We start from the raw sequence: 23,692 nt of genomic DNA, 5'->3' as shown, positions 1-23,692 counted from the left end.
CTTTTTTGGTAGTTGTGTTCAAGTAAGAACATTTGCATCTAGAGAGTTAATGTGTTAATATGAATTATGCAGTAATTTTTTTGTTTGAATTATGTTTGCAGGGAACAGATCTGTAAAGCTAATCCTGTCTTTATACACTGGCTTTTTAAGTAATGTAGTAATGGGATTACTCATATAAAATCTCAGTGTAGGTTGTCTATTGAATTGGTTGACTTTTACAGGAATATTAAGTGGAATGACTGTGCAATCAATATTCAGTGCTAAACTTCAATTAAGTAAGATATATCTGTACTTTGGAAAAAGTTTAAAAAACAATGAAATTTTTGGGGGGGTGGAGGGTTTCTTTAAAATTTTTTGATTGTTGAGCAGACAGTGAGTCTTAAAAAACTTAACACTGTAGTTTGAAAAAATATATATGTGCATACACATTTAGAGATCACACAGATAGCACAGTCATAGTTATTTGTGTCTTCTGACTGCTGACAGTAAGACTTTGCATAGGTTGTGGTCTTTTTCTTGCATTGTTGGTTACTATCTTTTTGTTCCTATTTTGGTTAAAAGCACCCTCTTTGCTTTTAGAATATAGTCATACTGTCATAGTGTTGAAAGATTTAAACATATAGTAAAGCTAATTTTAGTCACACACAATTTTTAAGGCTCCGACACTATGTATTTTAGATACACCAACAGTTTTATTAATATCCTAGGCAGAACTTGCATGAAGAATTCTTTTAACCTTTGTTGGCTTGAGACCATAGTACAAAAAACTGCAAAAGTCAATTTGTCAGTCAGTGTGTCCTGTGCATGTATAATATGTCTGTCAGCTTCTGAAATAATTGCTCAAATATAATAAACTCACTTGAACTAGGCTGGAAAAAAATGTGAAATGTCACTGACTTGAACTCAGTGCAAGCTTTATAACTTTATTGCCTTTGAAAAATTCCTTTCTCTTCCCACTCCCTCCCCCCACCCAATGCCAATATTTCTGCATGAGGAGCACTGGTGTTCATAAGCAATACAAAAATACCAGTTCTGTATGAGAGGCTGCTGAACACAGATAACAGAATTGAGATATTTTTATCAGAAGAGTTAGGGAAAAAAAAAGGGGTAGTAAGGGGAAAATTTCATGTAATTTTCAGGTTTTCCCTATAGCACTATTGGTACAGCTTCTGATGGTGTTTGACTGAAGACGTGGCTGACAAAATGGCTGCAATCCTCCAGTGGGTTTTTTTTCCCACGGCAATGTAAGGCTTCACCTGAGACATTAATATTGGTTATTTCTACAGTTGCACAACAGGAAGCTGAACTCGTAAGAGATCTCAGTTCATCACTTACCACAGCTGCACCAAGAGGGCCACACTTCTTTAGCAGTTTTTCTGAAATTCCTGTACAAAAGAGCTCAGTGATGTCTCCAGCAGATCAGTTTGTCAATGTTGCAAGAGCATCAATGAGAATGCAGAAGGTGAAACAAAAACTTGATTCTGTTATGGTAAGTCAGATTTAATTAATTTCAGAAGTTTGTAGTCTTCCCATATTCTGGAACTGGTATACATAAAAAACCATATGTGTTGTCATGGCATCTGGTCTTTGGAAATTAATAAATCTCTCACTAATATTAATGCAGGTGTAAGTAGCTCTTAAGAAAAGAGCAATCATAAAAACCTTAATTTTGTTTTTCAAGTACTGATGACAAGGGATGTTTTTATGCTAGTGCCCGTTGCTGTTTGTCCATCTATGTGAAATCACAGATCCATAAATCATTACGGCTGAGCTTCCTGTCCACCTTAAAAATTGTATGTGGCGTAAATGGCAGGGGTTTTAGGGAGCTCCAGGGCTGGGAGGAAAGCATGGTCTTCCCTGTGCTGGGCACAGCTGTTTCAAGCCAGCTCAGTGAAGGATGATATGGACCCACTGCACAACTGAAACTGGAACCAAACAGAATATGGCATCTCTGAGAAAACAGACTTAAGAAAAGTCAGAACTGACTAGAGACAGGAAACACCACAGCAGAGGAGATATGCAAAGGAAAATGTGTCGGGGGCACAAGTGAAGATACAAGGAGGAGGGATGTGAGGGGTTGTGTGAAATGAGATGTGAAAGAAGACACAGAAGGAGGCATGAAGGTGATGCAAGAGACACAAAACAATGCAGAAATAGAAATATGGGGGAAATAACAGAGTAGGCTTGAAGAGAGAGACAAGAGATATATGAGGGCACACAAAAGAAAATACAGCTAATGGTACACCTCTGAAGGGGCTGCAATTCATGGAAGAATGCATGCTGGACAGATACAATCCCAAAGGGGATTTTGTCTGGTGGAGGATCCATACTAAAGCAGTTGAAAAGAGCAAGAAACAAGAAGAGTCAAAAAGAGCAAGTCACTATGCAGTAACCTCACTGTACTGCCCCACTCATCCGTTGCCTCTCCAAAGGGACTGAGTGCAACATAATGGCAAAAGCAAGGAGACTGGGGACTAGAAAGGAGAAATAAGCGGTGCCTGAAGTGCAGACAGACAAAGAGAGATGAAAAGTGTTTTCTTTGGATGGGTGTTTTACTATTTGTCTTGTTTCTCAATACCCAAATTGGTAATTAAAGCTTTTGTAATTGGCAATAAATTTAATTAAATTAAATTCCCCGACTTGAGACAATTTTGCATGCAGCAAGGATGCAGAATGTTCCTGAATATCACTGTGAAGTTATAATTACTTTTCACAATAACTTGAACTGCATTTGGGTTTGCACTTACTATTTTTCATTTTGAAGTACTTTTGAGTATGTGTAGATTTTTTAAATGTAGTTTTAGGTTTTGTCTGCATTAAAAAGTAGTGAATCACAAAAGAAGCAGATGAGTAGATGAAAGCAGTTGTTCCTGAGGTTGCTGTAACTACTGTCATCGTGCTGTAGGGGTTTTACTTTGGATTAGATTTAGTCTGGTTCCTTGGCTTTGGCATCCCTATTAGGCCGGAGTTTTGAAACTCTCTGGAAGAGAGCTATCCCACAGACCTTTGATTTTTGAACTGTGAACTCCCAGTGAACCCCTTCATGAAACACCACATGCTAGCTCTCATGGATAACAGTGGCAAGCTGCTTCTACCTTTCAGTTACATGTGGCCTGATACATGGAAGCAAACCTTTTTTCTGCCTTCTGCTCATTCTCTTCCTACTCATTTAGAGTGAGCACAAGTGCCTTCAAGTTGTGTATCAGAGAAGGGCACAACATGGAGAGGATGGAGCATGTAGCCTTGTGTCTGGGACAAGTACTCCAGGAAGATACTCCAGGATAAATTTTTACTGTTCTGGATATCTGGTCATATGAAGAAAAAGATGGGGATAGAGAATTTATGAGAGTATTTATCATTGCACTGTTTATTCCCAGATTAACCAGTGGTTCTGGACTGTGGGAGACAAATCTGGTTTAGCAGAACCATGTAACTAGATGAAATAGAAAGCCTACAACTGTGTTTGGGAGAATTAACTTTCAGCCACTGGAGTTTTGTAACCTTAGGTTTCCATTGACCAGTTTGGGATGAGTAAGTCCACTGTGAGCAGAGACATGATCAGTGCTTTTGACAGCATCCTCCAAAACTCTCTACCTGTGTGGGAGATGTCAAAAAGTTCATCTGAGTCTTCTCACTGTGTGAGTTTCCAAACAGTACAGGATGGTGGTTGAAAGCATCCACATCCAGTTTGCTATCTGTCACATAGCAGTAGTGATTATAAACACTGAGAGTGCTTCCTTGCATGGCCTTAAACCACTGGGATATTGGGGAGAAGATTTCTTTGAAAGGAGTCTTGATGCTGATCTTTCCAGAGATCCAACATGACACTCAGGGGACAGCAGAAGATCTTTTTCAAGCAGGGATAGGATCATTTTTTGCATGTGGCTGCAATAATGCCTGCCTGATTTATCCCATTCTGGACAGCCCCAGAGTAAATTATATAACATTAAAACTTAAAATTTCTACTCATTTGTAATTGGGAATTAGTTTTTGATGTGTGTGCAATTCCCTTTCTCATATGAAAAATGATGGCTCTGTGCAAGCAGGCTTTGCTGGAAGGCTTGTTAGAATGCACACTCACATAAATGGTTTTCTAAAGTGTTTGTCAGAGTAGAACTCTTAAAAGTTGCCACTCAGCCACATGTGTGAGAATGTGCTAATATTTCTGGGAACAGACAAGCAAAAATGGAAAAAGATTACTTTAGGAAACCACACATAGGGTGGTTTGCTGCCCTGTGGTCAAGTTGGAACATTAAAAATCCAGGTGAAAACACAGGTGTTACTTTGTATGTATTTCACAGAATCACAGAATATGTTGAGTTGGAAGGGACCCCCAGAGATCAAGTCCAGCTCCTGGCCCTGCACAGCGCCATCCCCAAGAGTCACACCATGTGCCCCAGAGCATTGCCCACACACTCCTTGAACTCCGGCAGGCTGATGCTGTCACCACTTCCCTCGGGAGCCTGTTCCAGTGCCCAGCCACCCTCTGGGTGAAAAAACATTTTCCAACCTAAACTTCCCCTGACACAACTTCAGGCCATTTCCTCAGGTCCTGTCACTGGGCACCAGAGAAAAGACCAGTGCCTGCCCCTCCTCTTCCTCTCATGAGGGAGTTGTAGATGGCAATGAGGTCTCTCCTCAATCTCCTCCAGATTGAACAGACCAAGTGACCCCAGCCACTCCTCATACAGCTTCCCTTCAAGGCCCTTCACCATTTTTTTTGCCCTCCTTTGGACACTCTCTAATAGTTTAATGTCTTTCTTATGTTGTGTCACCTGAAACTGCACACAGCACTCAAGGTGGGGCTGCCCCAGTGCACAGTAGTCCTGGTCTTTGGGTCATGTTTGCATGCCCTTGTCCCAGAGATGTAGGAAATACCATGTTGGGACAAGCATGGTGGCAGCATACCTTGCAGACCTGGCCTAAGGTAATGCCTGGAGTCATGTTTTATGAGACAAAGGTGCTGGAACATAAAAACAGGAAATCTGACAAAACAGGGGTCTTTGGTTTTAACATGTGTGAACTTAGCAGCATAGCTGCTGGATTCAAAACTAACTTTTAAGTGCAGAGTTTGGAGTTCTGTGACTTAGATACAGGATTGGAAAAGAAAATGTCAGTACATTAAAGTTTGGGTTAAGCTAGATAGAAATAGAGAGTACTCTGATCCTGTATGAGCTTGAGGTCTTTGTCTTATGACCCATGCCTTTTTTCCAGGTCCCTTTAGAACCAATAGCTTTTTATTTTTCTGTTTTTCTTCTTTGTTACCTGAACATGAACCTTAATGAATTAGGAGATAGATGAAGTTTCTTTTCTTCTCCTCTGCAACATTGCCATTCTTATTAACCCAGAAATTGTGTAATTAGAACTGAGAGTTGACTATTGTGCTAAAGCTTTAGCAATTCACAAAAGCCAAGACCGTTTGATAGAAAAGGTAAAAATTAATTTCTGTATGGAGCCAGAATGCAGAATCAGCTTGTGTACCACACAGAGAAATTACAGAGTAGTGAATCTTGGCAGCAGTTATTATTATTTATCTCTGCCTAAGGGAACTAATACTAATGTATGATTCTATTCATAGAAGTTTTTGATAGGAAAACATTTAACTCATCTCTGGCTCTTGGGAGTGCTCATAAGTGGTTTTCATTCAATGTTACTGTTTGTTTTTTAAATTTCACTTCTATCTAGCAGTGAAAAAACCTGTTTTTAACTATCCATAACAAGGGGACGATATATGTTGTGTAGGTGTGGAGAGAAGGGCTTTCTTTGAAGATGTAGTATTCCAGCTCTGAAATTGGGCTTTTAGATGCTTGACCCCTTTGTCGCACTCACGAATAGCATCAGTGTATACTCTGTAGTACTAGACTTGGAATCAATTATATGTTGGCTGCCTTATCTCTCAATATATGAATGCTTCTAAGTTAAAGTATGATTAGCTTTTCCAGTCTTTACTTCATGATGTATTTCTGAAAAGTGTTATTAAAAGGTTATCAAAGTGGTTACCAAAATTCTGATACTCGGAGCATAATAAATACAATGTTAGACAAGTAGAATGTAAAAGTATTCTTTCCTATGTACAGAAATGCTTACAACTATTTGGTTTTTGTTTTCTGTCCTTTGAGTGTATTTATTGCTGTGGCACAATTCATAAAGGAAGTAGGTACTGTTGGAGAATCCAGAAGCTTACATCTCGGATTGCATGGAATGTACTGAACTTCCGTCACTGAGCTGTACAACTGTAAAATATGTTCATAAACAATACTTTTGTGTAGTATACATCAAATACTAGAGTCCTTTCAGATGGTCTCCTTTTAAAATTTAGTGGAGATGCAAAATACATCTTCTTGTGTTGAAATAGAACAGAATTTAAAGCCACTGCTTTTCAGAAAAAAGCGTGCAACCCTTTTGGGGAACACATAAACATGGTACTGATACTATCTAAGCCATCAAGTGGAAGAAGAGGGAAACTTGTGCTTTTGTCTGCAACAAAAACCTAGAGGCAGAGCTGGATGCCCAAGTGGTGTGTATTTTTTCATGCTACCATTTTCAGTCTTGTAAGAATCTGTCCTCTGGTTCATCTTGGTTTTGGTAAATTCTGAAATACCATGCTTGACTTCCGGGGTTTAGTGCAGATCTGGAAGGTAAGAATTCTGTAGTAACTTACTATAACTTCTACCTGAAGATGGAAAACCAGAATTCATAATATATTAAGTACTGAGGACTCTTTTTAAAACATTGCCTATTTTGTGAATGTTCTTGGCCTAGTACAAGAAAATGGTGCAATGTTCCTGCAGGCTGAAATAGCTGTTTCACTCAATTGTGCCAGCAATACAAAATTTTTATCTACAAACTACCAGGAAAGGTACTGGTGTTCTACAATCTTATCATATGTATAAGAAATGTGCAGTATTTTTAAAATCTCTTTTTTAATTTTTTATCATATTAGTAGAGAACATGGATGTATTTTATAAGCCATGGTGCATCTGATATCCTATAATCCTGTGCATTTCATTTGCTATGTAAAGATAACCTTTATAAACCTCTTCTCCATTTCTCTTCTCCAAGCAGATACTGTTGAATCATTGTGATTTCATAAACTGATTGTTGATATGAAATGGCTGAATTATTACTAGAAGCTTTATATAGGTAAAATACTTAATAGCTTATAAAAGCTTTGCCAGAATTTTACTTTGTCTTTAAGAAATGTTTTATTATAGAAAGGTTTCAGAAATTGTGATGAATTTTTCTTGCCATTTCATTAAATTTTCTAGGTTTAATAAAGTTGCCTGTGTTAGAAAAAGTTGAACAAATAATGGAGTTTTTTTCTGTGATTTGTTTTTCACTTGATTCCCTCCCCACCGCTGTCTGAAAATCTTACAAAGCAGGTCAGGTTCTTAAAGTCTGTCATATTTTTCTATGTTAGAAGATTCTTTGCCTAATAAGAATTTTTTTATGCATTCTTCATTTTTGGCAACCAACAGGTGAATTTTAAAGCAGCACAGTCAAAATAGATGTATGTGTTGGTTTTGCCTAGGTTAGAGTTAAACCATGACCTCTTTCACCATTGTATGTGTCTCAGTGACTTATGTTTTATATAAATGGTATGCCAGCCAGAAAATGAATTTCATTCATTTTTTAGCATCAAAATATACTTTTATAATAATTTTATCAGAGAGCAAAATAAGTTGGTGTTAAGAATTTTTACTGTGTGAAGATTTTAGTGGTTGTTTCTTTAATTTTGTTTTCAGTTTTCCTGTACTAGCTTTCCTGCCACAAAAGTTCGTACAGTTCGTAAAGTTAAGGAAAAGTTACTCACTGATTAAGGACTTCTACTGTGTGTGGGTTTTACTGATTGGTTTTGTTTTAAGTTTTACCCTATTACCTGTCTAGTCATAAATGTTGGTACAGTTACAGAGTAGTTACTCCATGTTTATTTTGTCCCTGCTGAACAAAGTTAAACAGGGCTGTCTGAGTATTGCTATGTGTCTTGGGGTGTCCAAACTGGCACACTATGTTTATTCAAATAGTATTTTAAAGCAGAGAAAGCTGGATTCATTCATGTTAAAACCCAGCAAATTACTTCTCCTTCTGCCAGCTGGCTTGTTGTCACCAAGTTGTTGAGAAAGCAGCTTTTATTAGAAACTTTTAATAAGAGAAAATACTTTAAATGGGCACTGAGTCAATTAATAATATTAATGACAGTTTTGGTAATGGTTATTGGGGCTGTGATAGAGTTTCTTGCAACATGAAGAACATTCTTCCTGCCTGAAAGGAGGTTGTGGCAAGGTGGGGGGTTGACCTCTTCTCCCGGGCAACAAGTGACAGGGCAATAAGAAATGGCCACAAGATGCATCAGAGGAGGTTCAGGTTGGACATCAGAAAGAATTTCTTCACTGAAAAGGTGGTTAAGTATTAGAACTGTCTGTCCAGGGAGGTGGTGGAGTCACCATTCCTTGAAATGTTCAAGAAATTATGGGATTTGGCACTTAGTGCTGTGGTTTAGCTGACAGGGTGGTATTTGTTCAAAGGCTGGACTCAGTAGTCTTGGAGGTCTTTACCAACTCGATTCTGTGTTTGGTGCAGAAAGGAAATGGATCGTGGCTCAAGTACTAAGAGACTCTAACTGAGAGTTAAAGAATGATAGACAAGATTAAGCTGAGAGTATAACCAGGTACAGGGGGGCTGGGGGGAGTTTGTGTTGTGTGTGGTAGGTGGGGTGGGGTTAAAAACATCTGAGTACCTGAAGCTCTGTACTGTGTTTAGAGTCATAACACCCTAATGTCTTTTACCAGCAGGTATGAAGGAGTAGGTTTGTATGTGTGACAAAATTTGAGTTAGAAGAATTGCTGGTGTCTTATTTTTCATAACAGAAAGAGAAATAAAATCATAGGACAAGTATCTTTGTGTGTGGACAGGTTACATCCATTTTTCATTTGCAAAAAAAAGCCATTTTAAAATTAACTATTGAAGTAATGGATTTTTTTCCCCCCTGGTCATATGTTTTTTGATAGCATTAATCATAGCATGAAGTCACAGTTTACATAATAAGCTACTTGGCTCTTACTAAACAAGACAAATCTACTTTTTACTGTTGTTGACGGTGACATAGCCCATTTCTACTAGGATGTGTATATCTAGGCATGTTCTTAAGCTGAAATGCCAGTTTTATCCAATTCCAGAAAGGTCGTTCTCTTCACGTTTAATGGCTGAATCCTGTGTCGTTCTCTTTGTATTTAATGGCTGAGTCCTCTGTATAACTGAGCCTTTATTTAACTGTTTTGTTTCTTGTACAAAGAATTTAGTGTTCCTAGTGACTAAATGAAAGAAGCTTACTATTCCAAGTGTTTATAATAATCTTAATTTCTCCTTAACATTTTTTTTAAAGACAGAAAAAGAAGAAAGGAAGAAAGCTTTTGAAGTAACATGTAATTGAAATGCCAGAACTCTGGCAGAGCTAAGGAACTGAGTATACATAATTACTTTGTGATGAGACATAGCATCTGTAGACAATGACTAAACTGTAGCATGAAGCTTCTTTTAGTGTCAATTTTTATATGTATGCCCTGGTCACTTCTGGGCTTCTATGAGGAAAAACAGCTGAGCACTCAAGTTACAAGGAAACCATACTGCCATGTAGACAAGTTCCTGATCTGGATAATCAGAGTAAGAGGACTGTAGAAGCCTCAGGGGAACATACTTGCTTCAGACAAGCAAAGTAAATCTATTTCATTTTGCTTGTGTGTGGGGATAATATCTCGTTTTAGCTATGTTTGGTTTTTCTACTTAGCCTAGAGCTATCTAAGACCAGAAGAGGTTATCTCTAAGTGATTGTAGGACTTCTACCACAATAGAATTCCAGCTTTCATTGGAGTCCTTCTAGTGCTACTGTCGTAGAAGCGATTGTACTTTTACATAGATGTAAACTTGATTCAAACTTACATTGCAAATTTAAAAGCCGTAGTGCCATATTCCTACTTTAAGCATTATTGCCTATGTATTTTCTTCTAGCATTGAGAAAAATATGAATTTGTATTATGGGGTTTTGTTATTTCAGATTCAGCTTTTAAATTCTGAAGAATAATGTCTTAATGCTTTTAAACTGTCTTTGAAAGCAGTGTCCTAGAGACATAAAGTTTCAGAAGAGAAACCTAAAACTAAGAGATTGAAAAGTAATATAGAGCTGACCAACTTGATTAGGCTCGCAAGTATATATGGAAATGTTGATTATATTCATTGCAAAGGTCATTAAATTGCATTCTTAGGAAAAAGAGAAAGTGCTTTTGTCACCTTGTCAAGTCTTAGAGCATTCTATTTTTTGTCTCATGCAATTCACTTTTAATGTGAAAACTAGTTCCACTGAAAATGTGTATTTGCATAATTTGCATAGAGCTGCCCTAACAGAAAATGCAAGTAGTCTTTGTTTAAACTTGGCAAAAATTATATAGGTATCTTTACTGTGACAAAAATGATACAAATGTTTTAACTCTTAGTTTTACTCTGTTCATGATAGTAGTAAACTGTGTCTTTGATAAAGCTGTGGTTTGGGCATGAAGCAAGTGGAGCCTGTTGTGAAAAATAAGTAAATTGATGGTTGGCTATCTTAGCCAACTTTGCTCGTTGTTGTAAAGGTATTTAGCAATGCCTTCCCACAGCATGCATTTCAAAAAAAAAAGATTGCTTCATTTTGTTCTGTGGGTAGTCTTATGTCCGCCTGTTGTAGGAGAATTAATTCTTTTTCATGGAACACTGTACTTCACCTGGAAACAGTTGTGCTTGGATCACTAGTCCTCAGTTACTAACTGAGTGCTTCCCATTTCTTTTAACATGTGCTTTTTTTTTCCTCCTTGGGCCTCTTAGAGATTTAAATAATGCTTAAGAGCTAGTGGCAGAAAGGTCATTAAAACTCAGGTTTTGTCTCTGCTTTGGATGGGCAGTCTTTTATAGCTCACCTGCATTCAGCTTCACTGACATAAAGGGGAGGAATTAATCACTTCCTGTGAGGTTGCTTAGATTTAAAACTTCATTTTTAAAAGCTCTTTTATTAAAAATGGTTTTTATCTTGTTTTTAAGGGCCTGGAGAAGAAGGAAGTATTCTAAGAGAACTTACGCTGCATTTTAGTACGGGTGATTTCCTTAAATCTTCAGGACCACACGTTCAGTCTTCTCTTGTGTGTGTCTGTTGCTCTTGATTTCAAAGCGTGCTATTTCGCATGTATAGTGAGAGTGTTTGCATAGTACAGCAGGAAAATAAAGAGAAGTTAATTAAATGTTGTACAGGAATAATTTACATAGAGTTCCATATCTCTTAAATAGTTCGTTCAAGGACCAGAATCAAAACAAGTTTAGCTTCATAATTCTTCCTTCCAGGATGAACTGGGGAGGCATCTCCTAAGTGCTAGTTTTCAATAGTTTGCTCTGCCCTGTTTAGTTTGGTTTCCAAAGGCCAGTATATTCAACCTGTCTTCATTTCCTGGTATTATCTGAAACTTAATTTTTGATAGCAAATTTGAAAGAGACTTCCATTAAAATATTTGACTGGAAAGCCTCCATTTGTCTTATAGTGTAGTGTGCACTCAGCAAGGAATTCATGCAAAGGGGAGATCTTCTCATTCATCTAGGGAGAAAGGCTCTCCCTAGAGCTTACAGTGGATTAAAGAAGATGAAACACTGGAATGCTGAGCTCGAAACATTTGCAGAACAGATTGTTTTTACTGTGTTTTAGTAAACACATAAGCTAATGGCTTTCCACCATTTTTTTTATCAGGGAAAACTTTATAATAATGAAGTTTACTTGCTTGCATATGTAAATGTAGGAAAATCAGATTGTTTTTGTTGTTGCAGTTGTTCAGAAAAACAGGCCTCCATTCTGAAAACATTTCACAGCTTGTGTTTACTAGCATTCATTTAAATTTGTACACTGTAGTAAAATCTAGCAGGTGTAAGGCTTTTTAAAATCATGTTCAGTGATTAATCTGATTTTCTATCTTGCTTTTCTTTTTGTTGAAGTAGTCATTACAATTGTGCACCTTTCTGGCAAGAGTCCCTTGTTAGTCAAAGACAGTTTTTACTATAAACTTCCCTCCACAGAATTAAATCCATATTCCTGCACAAAAAACAGACATGTTAAGATGAAGGTCTAGTGTAGTGGTGCAGAGCAGATGGTGGCAGATACTCTCTGGCCCAGTCAAGTAATTCAACACACATTTTTACTGCTATACTACCTGCATTCCAGTACACCTACCAAGACCCAAATATTATGCATTATTGAATAGAATAATATTTATTGAATTACAGAAGTAATAGATAGATAAAATATATCATTTTTGAGATAGTTAAACTAGAGTGAATTGGTGATTGTCTCCTTTCTTTAAACAGAATTTACAAGCCAGTAGTTTGAAAATTTGCAAAATATCACCAGCCTACAACTGAAGTTTAAGGTTCTGATTTGGAGTTTACTGAGGCCAGAGGTAGTGCTCCACTGACTGGGAGCTTTTAGTTGGGTTAAGTGACCATGTGCATTTATTCTATGTGATGAAACAGGCTTGACTTTTGAAAAGGTCAAGAACTATGGTGTCTTACGTAAATAACTCATAAGAATTTTAGCATATGAATATCTTTCTTGAAGAAAGTTGCAAGTATTTTATTCAAAGCCTATTTTTCTTCCCCTTTGGCTTTGGTGTATTAAGGCAGTGAAAATATAGTTAACAAACAGTAAAATTCTCAATTGGATCAACTAAAGCTTAGGATAATTAAATTTTTTTTCATAGACTGTATTGGATAATACGTCAATAGTAAAATTTGGGAAGGGCTTTTGCTTTGTAATAGTTGTATGTTTATCAAGAAACTCCATAGGAAAACAGATTTTAACTACATTATCTTTGTTGCTATGGAAATTAGGACTGGAATGATGTGTAATTTACATGTAGGAAGTGTCTGGGATCTTGGTGTTTATTGCTTTGCAGAAATCAGTTTTGTGCTAGGACTGGTTTAGGATTTTTTTTTTCTATAATGGTGAGTATCTCTTCATGGATGTAGCGTAGGTTGAGTACTCAAAAGTTAGAAATTATTTTACATTTACAAGTTTATGACCGTACGTAAATGTCGTCTTCTTTTTATACATGAAGGTGGAACGAGATGCTGGTTCAAATAGTTCTGTTTGCACTGCTTGAGAGTTAGTGTCCATATATAAGCACACAATTCAGTTTATAGCTGCGCCAGTAATTTTTCCAAGTCTGTATCTCCAAATACTAAAAAAAAAAAAAAAAATTTGAAGTTGTTAGTCATCATCAACTTGAGTTTTACTTTTTTTCCTGGAATTTAATAGTTATTTACAGTAAGCAAATATTTCTTTTCTAGCTATTGCATCAGTAAGTCACCCAGGAAATTACACTTCACTTTCTGATTTGTCTTCCTATTACAGGCGAGCTCAAATCTCTTGCTTCCTGCATCATCATCTCTGTCACCACACTCCAAGCTAAGACTGCCAGGCACTCTGAGTACTCCACTGAATCCTCTGTATGCTTTCACTACTGAGGGCGGTAAGTATTTTTATTTCTTCGCTCTTTCTAGGGAATGGCTGATAACTTCTATGAGAATTTTTTTTTCTGCCTTTCTAAATTTTGCTGTGTAGCTCTTTCAGGGAGTAACCCAATTTTGTTATATGTGATATTGTTTAAGTGCAGTGTGATACAGTCCAATAGTGATGCATGTTCCTTTGTAATGCTTTTTTTTCTTTAAGCTGTACACTTATTTATTAGTGCTGTAAGTTCCTAGAAGAGGATGAGATTGTCAGCTTTTCTTAATTTAATATTTTGATAATATTTTAATGCTTACCGAAGTATCTTAAGCATGGAAACTCAAAAAGAATGGAATTTTAAAGCATATATACTAATAGAAGAACCATAGTGCTTGATAGTCTCTTTGCAGTTGTGTTTAATCTGTTTTTAGATTTTTTTTCCTAAAGATATTTTGTATTGAAAGTGTTTGAGAAAAAGGTAAGCAATGCAATTATGTACATTTGTGATGCTTACTTAGCTAATAATATGTTTTGTTGCTAATCACAGTATTTAATAATAAAATTTATAATTTCATGCAATTTTCTCTTTTTCTGGGCACCTGTAAAATAAGACAGAAAATTGGAACCTTAATTTCGAAGTGTTTTTGTTTTGTATCCTTGAGAAGAGTAAAAAGAATTCCAGAGGGAGGGTGGAATATATAATGAAATGAAAACAGGTAATAGAGATTTAAAATGTAGATAATAAAGATAGGAATAATCTCTGTAATTATATAGAATTATCTCCTAAAGGCAGACAATTCTTTTTGCAAATGAAGTTATGATTACATTTTCTGAGCAGCTGGGGAAATGATCCTTAGCATGGTCTAAATGATTGACCACTGGTCTCAGAATCACTCTTAGTCAGTTTCCCCATGCAAATGGCCATACATCCATTAACTTCTGGATTTTCTACCTTAACGAAAGAGCTTAGAGCCATAATAATATTCATCTGTTGCCCAATGGATTTCCACAGTGTGTAAATCTTACAGAAGCAGTAGAACACATATACTTACATATTGTGAATGTTTAAAGTAAGTGGACTAACACTTAAAAGAACATTAACATATACTTTAAGTTGTTCTAAATGGCTATTCCTGGTATTGCTCAAACCAAGGAATTTTATTTTCTTGAATTTTGCTTTGTGCAGAAGCACAGGTAAAAGTGTTGATGGAGAGACTTCCTAAACACCACGAGCAAACATAAATGTATGTTACAGCTCTTCATGTACAATCCCAATGTTTTCGTTTCTAAAACTGACTGATAATTCCAAGATGATCCACCGGTACAGGGTATTATTTATACAAGGAAAACATAGTAAAAAAGGAACTATAGTAAAGAAGAAGCCATGAAGATTTTTAAGGGAAGGCAACCATAAAAATACTAGTGGGCCACAACTGAAAGAGATTTTTCTGTAAGAAAATCTTTTAAAATCGCTAATTACTTCTCTGTTGTTTTGGGGGCCTTCAAGTTGTTCTACTGTGGTAGAGTTGTTTTCAGTGAAACATGAAAAAGATTTACTCATCTATTTCATCATTCCCCATTGGTTATAAACTGTAAAGATAAGTGCTTGTATTCATAGTGCCTAACTGCCAGTTAAATTTTGGTTTTGAATAATAGAAAATCGATTGATGTATGAATTGTGCTGGAAGGACAGAACCTTTATTTTCTATGTTGGTTTTATATACAAAATATATTTTCTTTTTTTACTTATGTTAATTGGGATGTTGCATTGTTAACAATTGCCTGTACTAGAGTTCCAGCAGATGGTTGCATAATCCTGAAGGTTATGTTGACAGTTCAGTTCTGTCACCTTTTGCTGCGTGTTCAGTGCTTCTTAAGGCAAAATGCAGAATTCCCATTCACATGCATAAACCTCTGTTAGCAATATATGTAACCACATAACTGGTGTATGTGCATGCTCTAGTAGTTTGGTAAGGTGGAGCTGATGTCTTGTAGTATGGACAGTGTAGTAGCCTGAATATATGCAGCCTTCTCTTTTTAAAAGACAGTTTAATTGCCTAGGTCTTGTCTGAGGTAGGAAACAGTGGAAAAACAGTGTTTCCATCTTTGTGATATATGAGCAGTAGCAGTAATACAGCCGATCTTTCCTGACTTTTAAATCTTTTCATATCCAGATACATTTGCTGAATTAGCTATATGTGACTTTGTAATATAATACTTCAGATAAAAGTAATATTCACTACTATGGCTTTTAAATATGTGTGTTCATTTTGACAAATGGATTCTGTATACCCTGATGTATCATATGTTTTGGCTTTTCAAGTGCATACTTCTACAGGTTTATAGGCTTTCATGAAGCCCCAGTCTTATTCTGCTATCAATTCTGCTGTTTCCCCACTTCCCTCAAGATCATGGATGCTGAGGCAAGACTGCCTTTGTTTCCAACCAGTTTGCTCTAAATTAAGTAATTTATTGTTTAATCATCTAATAGAGAACTTCAGTATCTTTCTCAATGACAGAATATTCTTTATGTGAGATGAGTAAAGACAAGATCATGATACCATTGACCATGGAGCCCAACCCTCCTGCTCAAAGTGGATTCTCCTAAAGCTCAGGACTGTGTCCATTTGGGTTTTGAATATCTCTAAGGATAGAGACTCCAGAACATCTCTGGCCAACCTATTACAATGTTTGACTATTCTCACAGAAAGGATTTTTAATTATCTTTAAATGATATTTTGTGTATTTCAGTCTGAATTGGTGGATGGGATTATTCCTCCCCTAGTTCAGGACTTGGCATTTCCCCTTGTTGAACTTCAAGAGTTCTTGTTGGCCCATTTGTGTGGCCTGTCAAGGCACCTCTGTATGGCAGCACGTCCCTCTGCTGTATAAGCCCCTCCTCCCAGATTTTTACTGTCTGCAAATTTGCTGAGGGTGTACTCAGTCCTATAATCCAGGTCAGTAATGGAAAAGTTCAATTATGGACTCCAGTATCGACCTCTGGGGTGCACCCCTGGTCTAAAGTCTCCAGTTAGATTTCATGTGAGTGGTTACAAACCTCTGATCTCTACAGCTCAGCCAACTTCAACACTGTCTGTTTTACACAGTGCATACTTGAGCTGTTCATCTGTGAGAATGTTATGGGGGACAGTGTTGAAAGTCTTGCCAAATTCAAGGTTAAAAACATCTAGTGCTTTCCCATTGACGCTATGCAGTGCTGTGCAAGAGATAGTTTTGTCAAGAGCGTGGTTAGAATTGCTAGAAAAACATAATGAATTTTGTCAAATAGTAATTAGCAAAATAAATACCACAAAGCAGATACAAGACATGGATCAACTTATTTTTGTGTGTTATGTATCAAGCATTTCATTAGAGACATTTCATCAGATTAACAAAATTAATTAAAGAAAATGTGTGTTGTGTGCCTTCCTCTCACAAAGATTGTTTTAAATTTGAGAGAAAGCCATGGAACTTGGGTTTTCTTACCGTCTGTCTTGATAGCCTGTTAGCTGAAATTTTTCATCAAGAGTGTGACTCATTTTACCATATAGGATAATTTTTGTGTCTGACTCAGTAAAGCTGTATCTGTGCTCATAGCTATTTCAATAATTTGAAAAGTTTACTGGATGTTTGTCTTTAGAATAAATCATCCCCTTCAAGTTTTACATTTATAATTCAGATTCACAAAGTCTTATGGGTGTTTAGTACTCTTAAAGAATCTGTCCCTAAAGGTATGTAGTATTTAAGGTTGTTGAACTTCTTTTTTTGTTTCTTTAATTTTTTTTTCCCTTCCTTGGTAATAAAATTTGTTTAAGATCTGTCTTTGATAGTCAGAATTGAGGTTTTACCTTGGCCTATGCCATATAGCTCTGCTTATGCTTAGTGCTAGTTTTATCATACCTGGCCTGTAGTGCTGTTCTGCAGCACTGCACTGTACCATTATCCATGACTTGGTCTTAAACATTCCCATCTCTTCCTTCTCATATGCTCCTCTTTATAACTTCTCCCAGGATGACCCATTTCCTAGTTGTTATTTTTTAAACAAATAGGGAAGTAGCAAAAGCTCCAGATTCTCGATTGCTCATTCTAGCTGACAAACATTAAAATCTCCTCTGGTTTTGTTTGCCTTTCCTCCTTAAGACTGTGAGCATCTTTGAACAGTGAAATCACCTTCCTATGAGACACTGTTTTGCAGGTCTGTGGCATGCCATGAAAGAAATATCCAGCATCTTTGGGCTTTATTCAACAGTGTCTCTTCAGTAGCTACCACTCTGTTCAGGACGTGCTTTCTAAAATAAGTTCTAGGTTTCAAGTCATTGTAATTAACAGTGACCCTAATTGTTAATTATGTGGGAGATTGAAGCTCGACTATAAATACTACACAGATCTTTTCACTGAATTTTGGACTTCAATAAAACCATTTAATTAAACTTGCTCTTAAAAATTAATTACATATGTGCTAGAAACGTGATGGTTCTTGTATCTTTAAAGAAAATCTCAAAAACAAAAAACATAACATTTTGGCAGGGTTGAGAACAATTAGAAATTTTCTCTCCATTAACACAACTGACAGGCAAAGGTGTTTTCCACCTATATAAAGGGAAAGCTTCAAAGCACTCTTTATTGCTCTAAAGATATTAACAAAACTGACTTCACATTTAAGTCCTCTGTTACATTTGATAGACTATTTAAAACTGCTTCTTTCAGTCTCAAGCAAACAGTGAAATAGATTTCTACATCAAAGATATCAGAAAAACTTATGCATCATTAAATGTTCTCAAAATACCATTTTTATTCTTGGAGTTTTTTTTTAAGAATCAGAAAAAGGAGGTACACCATGCAGCAAAATTCATATTGTGCAGACATGCTGCAGAAACACATCAAAAGTTGCAGTCTCATATGTATGTTAAATCATTGATTTTTTTTTTTCTCAGTATTTCATACTTTCTCCCCAACTCTGTAACATCTCTCCTTCAGTACTGCCACAGTCCTGGAGGAATTGGATGGTTTTGTTTGGGTTTTTGCCTTTCACATAACTTTGTGCCACTCAAGGAAGAATGTCCGCCGAAAACTTGTTCAGTGTGGCCTTATTCTTTTCATGTCTTAGAAACTCTTAGGGGAAAAAAGACTTACGCAAACTGTTATTGAAAATGTATTAAATGAACAATTGAATTCAGTTTGTTATTCTAATAACTTATTTTTTCTAATTTGAGAATAATCATTAACAAAATATTCCGAAGAGATACTAAAAAAGATGACAGAGTATATATTAATTGAAGTGTGCATGTATGTGTACTATATAGTCCAAGTATAACATGAAGTACAGTATTTGTAGTATTTCTTGAAAGAACTGATTGAAAGACAGAAGATGACTAAAAGAAGCCATGTGGTACAGGTGGCAGCATTGGCATCTTCCTCGCACTACTGTGCTGAAAATACATAATTTTGACCTTGGAGGGGTACTACTTTTGTTTAGAGGGAGTGCCAGTGGGAGTGCCCCTTGGAGAAATCTGTTACTGGGATCCAGTCCATGCAGGCAAATTGTATGGCACACAGATCACTGAATGCATACTTTTTTTTTTTTAATCCTAGCATATTACTGTAAATACTATATTTTAACAAATCAAATTTTAACATAGGAGTGAAATATTTTCTTATTCAATTTTTAAGAGAAATATCTTGAGAGTGTGTAAAAGACTTCTTGCGAAGAATATAAATGTAAGAAAGGAACTCAATTTTTGTTTTGAAAGAATCTGGGTATAACTGTTCCCTGTTGAATTGTAATGTAAGCTGCCTCATTAGCTCACCCAGCAGCTTCGTTTAGATTTGCTGTGATGGTGAAAGCAATTAAGCCTGCAGGACTGCACAGATCAGAGCTATGGAAATGGTGTAGCAATTTGCCATAATGTCTAAGTCTCATTGAGAGTTTTCTTTTTATCCCCATATCTTCTTAAAATTGGGGCAGGAGCATATTATGGTGAAGAGAACCAAATACACACCTAAAAGTGGTTCACTATCCACACTATTAGTTGAAAGTGCTTTGAGTGTAGTACAAGCTGCTAGGAGGAATAGGTAATGATAGGAAACTATTTTACTTTATTTTACTTAGGAAAAAACAAAAGGGAAGTAGATAATGTATAATAATTTCACAAAGTTTCTCAATTTCATTAGCATTGGTGAGTCTGCTGGCCTTTTTCTGTGTTATTGACTGAGCAAATAATGAAGTGATATTATAAGGCCTGTGCAAAATAGCTGTAGTAGTCTGCACTGGTTGCCTAATCTGTTTATCTTTTCCATTTATTCTTACTACTACAGAGGGAGAAAGGGATAGTCCTAATGGCCTCATGTGATCAGCCAGTCCAGTGGGGGAAATATCTTTGATTAGCAGTCTGCTGCCCATTGTCTTTAAGTCTGAAACTGGATAGAAATGCAGAACACTTTTAGTATGTCCTGTGGAGGTGCTGCCAACATAGGAAGTGATACATGAGAATAAGTGCTTGCAGAATGTTTAGCTTCCTGCAAGCTACAGTCTGCTGCTACTAGATTATGTCATGTGTTTGAAAAAGGGGAATGTGCATCAAGATGAAAGAAATATGTGCCTAATACTTGTCTAACTTCTCAGACATTTTTCTATGTTTTTATGCAGTTTGCTGTCTTCCTGCTCTGTCACATATCTGAAGAACTAATTCTGCCTGACACATTTTTCAGAAATTGAAACTTCAAAAAATTTTCAAAAGAACTATTCTAATATTTTTAGGGCATGGATTTTTTTTTTTATGTGACCTTTTCATTTAATTATTCCAATGGGAAACTGATGCCAAAAAATTCAAAATTTTGCCTAGTGTTTTCTTTTACATTCCTAACTGTAGAAATGTTAGTTGCCTTCTGTTATTATAAAAAGTATCTTATTGCAACTTTGCAGAGTTCTCACATTTTCTGTAATTTGTAGGATGTAATTGCATTTAACTCTGCGGCTGGATCAAGTATGTATGTTTTCTTTCTTTTGGAAACTGAATTACTTAAACATCCCCACCACCACTTGGTCTGGATAACAATAATGCAGAATACTAGCACTTTTTAAGTGAGTGAACTTGACTTATTTTAGTCCCTTGGTTTTTGAGTATATTATTCTGTTGTGGGATTTTTTCCTACTATTAACCAAAGATAAACATACCTTTACAGTCATTACAAGCTTTTGTTTTAATTGAAGATTACTGCATAGTCACTGAGAATTTATTATAATGAATTAAGTTTTAGATCCAGTTAGTGGATTTTCTCTTTATTTTTCAAAAGATGGTAGGAGAACTCAGTAGAGAGAAATCATCAGCTCAACACCACAGATCAGCTCTCAGCAAGTGTCAGCTGATGTAACTACAGTGATGTTTGCTAAAAGTATTTTTACCATAAGCAGAAGAGAATTAAGTCTAAAGTGCTTTTTATATATGTCTGTTAATTTGAATGGGAACTCCCCTGGGGAAAATGATCATTCATTTTAAGATATTCATATCTCTCACTTTGACTTAATGGAAATGTGTAAGGGAGAATGGAGAAAGAAAAAGTTTTTTGTTACTATTTGCTTATAATGCAATGGAAGAACTCAAAAATACAGCTTACAGATATTTTTCTCAAAGTTAGTTTCTTTTAAAACAATAGGAACATCTATCACAAGATGGTTTTGGGGGTTTTTTTATACCTCCTTCTTTTATAAGCTATTTGGTGATACCATTTACATTTTGAAGTGGCTGTGACTCAGTTTCTTCAGTGCAAACAGATTACAAAGGCTCACGATGTTCCAGCTTACAGCTGACTTCGGCAGTAAATAAAAATTACGAGTAACGGGACACACCTGTGCCTTCATCATGGCTTACAGGTAGCTCAGGCCATTCTGCAGAGGAAGGAACTTCCTCAGAACTCTGTGACCCTGCTGTGCTGCCCACATCACTGGACAATGTCAGAGTTCTGGCTCAAGGCACAAGTACAGGACCTTGTTTTAAGGTAGAAGAGCTGAGTGTTTACACTTACAAAATGAATAGTAAAAATGATTTTTTAATTTGAAAACATAAGTTGTATAAATAGATTCATCTAACCACAAAAATGTTCCAACAGAATAGTAAAGACACAGAGACATAACCATTAACATTAATGACAATCTAGTTCTTCTGTTCTAAAAGGTTGCTTATCCAGTTTCTTCTATCTGATTGATAAAATGTTATAAACGTCAGAAGAGTTTGTATTTTCTAGTTAAACTTGCTAGAATTATTTATACTGAGATCAAAGATACACATGTTCCTTTATTATATGTTCTTTTTCATGTTTCTTCTAGGTAAGTTAATTAAAATATTTCTCTAAAAATTACACTAAATACAAAGCACAATAACAGCAATCTTTGAAGATTCCAAAAACTTTATCTAAAGAACACCATTTATATTTATTTGAAATTGGTGTATGTTAGGGTAATTACTGCTGAGCCTTCAGGCTAAAGGAAGTACTCTCAGCCAAATTATACAAGGGTGTGGATTAAATGAAGCATTACTCTCTGTTTGGCAGCAGTGGATATAGATTGCAAAATCAGGGTGTGACGTAGTACTGTGGAAAGTCTCTGCCAAAAGTGATTTGGCCTAAGTGTGCCCTTACTTTCTCAGTTCTGTGGATCCTAAAACAACTGAATCTAATTAATTCCTAAGTTGAGAGGTCCTGTTAGCTGTTTTCACTCTGAGCTTGTCTGTAATTTTGGTCTATTGAGCCACGAGACAACAACATGCTTAGTTGAAATTTCAGCTGGTCACAAAAGGGGAAACTCCTTCTGCCAAGGACTGTGCAGTAAAGTATCAGTTCCCTCCTCCATTAGAAAGCTCAGGTCAGCAAGGATGCTGTCTGTGCAGCAATAAACATGAGTGAAGAAAATGAAGAAATTGATCCCTTCTTGTATTGCTCCAGTCCTTCTGCTCCTGTCATTTCCAGAGGAGCTGGGAGGACTATGCAAAAACCCCAGTAGCAGCCATGGTGCACAGGAGGGAGACACCTCTATCTCCCCAAGAGGAGACCAAAGTACTTTGATTTCATTGCTGGTTTTGACAAGTTAACAAAACCCAATACATTAAAAACTAAAAAAATCTATGTTTTAAACATATATTATCCATCCCATTTTGGTACACATGCATACTTTTTCAACTTTTTGAAAAAGCCTTTGCTAATTTTGTTGATAGATTTTTATGTGTGAAGCAACTAAACTTCCACGGGTTCATTAGACAACTTGTTACTGTTGTTGCTGAAGCACCAATTTCAGTGACAGCAAACTTCCCTGACATGATTCATTCTACTAATATAATACCTTTAAAGTTAACTTCGGGTGTATGTGGTCTATATTATGCTCTGCAATAGGCAGTGGTAGTGATGCAGTTTGATCATTACAGTTTGATATGGATCATGTTGATTCTGTAGAAGCTAATGATAGAGGATGGTGGCTTGGGAAAGCATTAACAAAGCAGAAGGCAGGTACAGAGAAGTGAAGACTCTGTGGGTGTGTAACTCAGATGTTGCTGTTGTCACACAGTAGTTTGCTGTTATATACAGAGCTGGCCTCAATGTGCTGCCTTGATGCAGATGAAATGAGAGCTTCACTGGGAGCCTGTCTGCTCATTGTTAGCTCACTTTCTTGCTTGCTGGAGGTTGTAAGGAACAGTGACTCATTGCTTGTTGGCCTCAAATGAAGTGCTAGAATTGTTTTAAAACTCTGCTTCTGAAAACTTGTATTTGGGTGTTCTCTGCAACCTGTGGCACTCAGTGAAGGAAGAGATTGCAGAGGTTCCTTTCTCATGTTTTCCAATTAGGGCTCAGTTTCTTCAGTTTTCACTTCCCCAGGCAAAGAAAAAAAATTCAAATGACAGACACGCAAATTTGAAAACCTTTTAGAGTCTCCCCTGCTCACTTGACCCCAGGCTTTGTTCTGGCTTGCTGGACAGTCCCTTTGCAGAAAGCTCTTACTCAACTGTGTGACACATAATATTTTACACTCTGTAGCTCATCTAAAGATTGATTCCAGCATCCCCTTATGATTCTAGATATCACATCCCCTTTTCCTATCCTGTCAATCTCTACTCCGGTTGTCTATATATGCTAGCTTCTGGTGCTATGGATTGGAGTTTTTTACAGATTAGCTGAAGGGTGTTGCAATGGCAT

The 23,692-nt window shown here is 36.5% G+C and overlaps 1 protein-coding gene across 5 annotated transcripts in view; it reads left to right on the top strand.

The window, feature by feature from the left end:
* The window catches only part of AHI1 (Abelson helper integration site 1), a 90,091-nt gene that overhangs the window by 30,670 nt on the left and 35,729 nt on the right, over window positions 1-23,692 (top strand). For all 5 annotated transcript variants that reach the window (XM_048297687.1, XM_048297684.1, XM_048297686.1 and 2 more), the window contains 2 exons: window positions 1,287-1,489; window positions 13,418-13,535. In XM_048297687.1, coding sequence (XP_048153644.1) covers window positions 1,287-1,489; window positions 13,418-13,535 — 321 coding nt within the window. The remainder of the gene's footprint in view (window positions 1-1,286; window positions 1,490-13,417; window positions 13,536-23,692) is intronic.

This window comes from Corvus hawaiiensis, chromosome 3 (assembly GCF_020740725.1).
Source record: "Corvus hawaiiensis isolate bCorHaw1 chromosome 3, bCorHaw1.pri.cur, whole genome shotgun sequence".
NCBI lineage: Eukaryota > Metazoa > Chordata > Aves > Passeriformes > Corvidae > Corvus > Corvus hawaiiensis.
The sequence above is the reverse complement of the archived record's forward strand: the minus strand, read 5'-3'. Positions and strand labels throughout refer to the sequence as shown.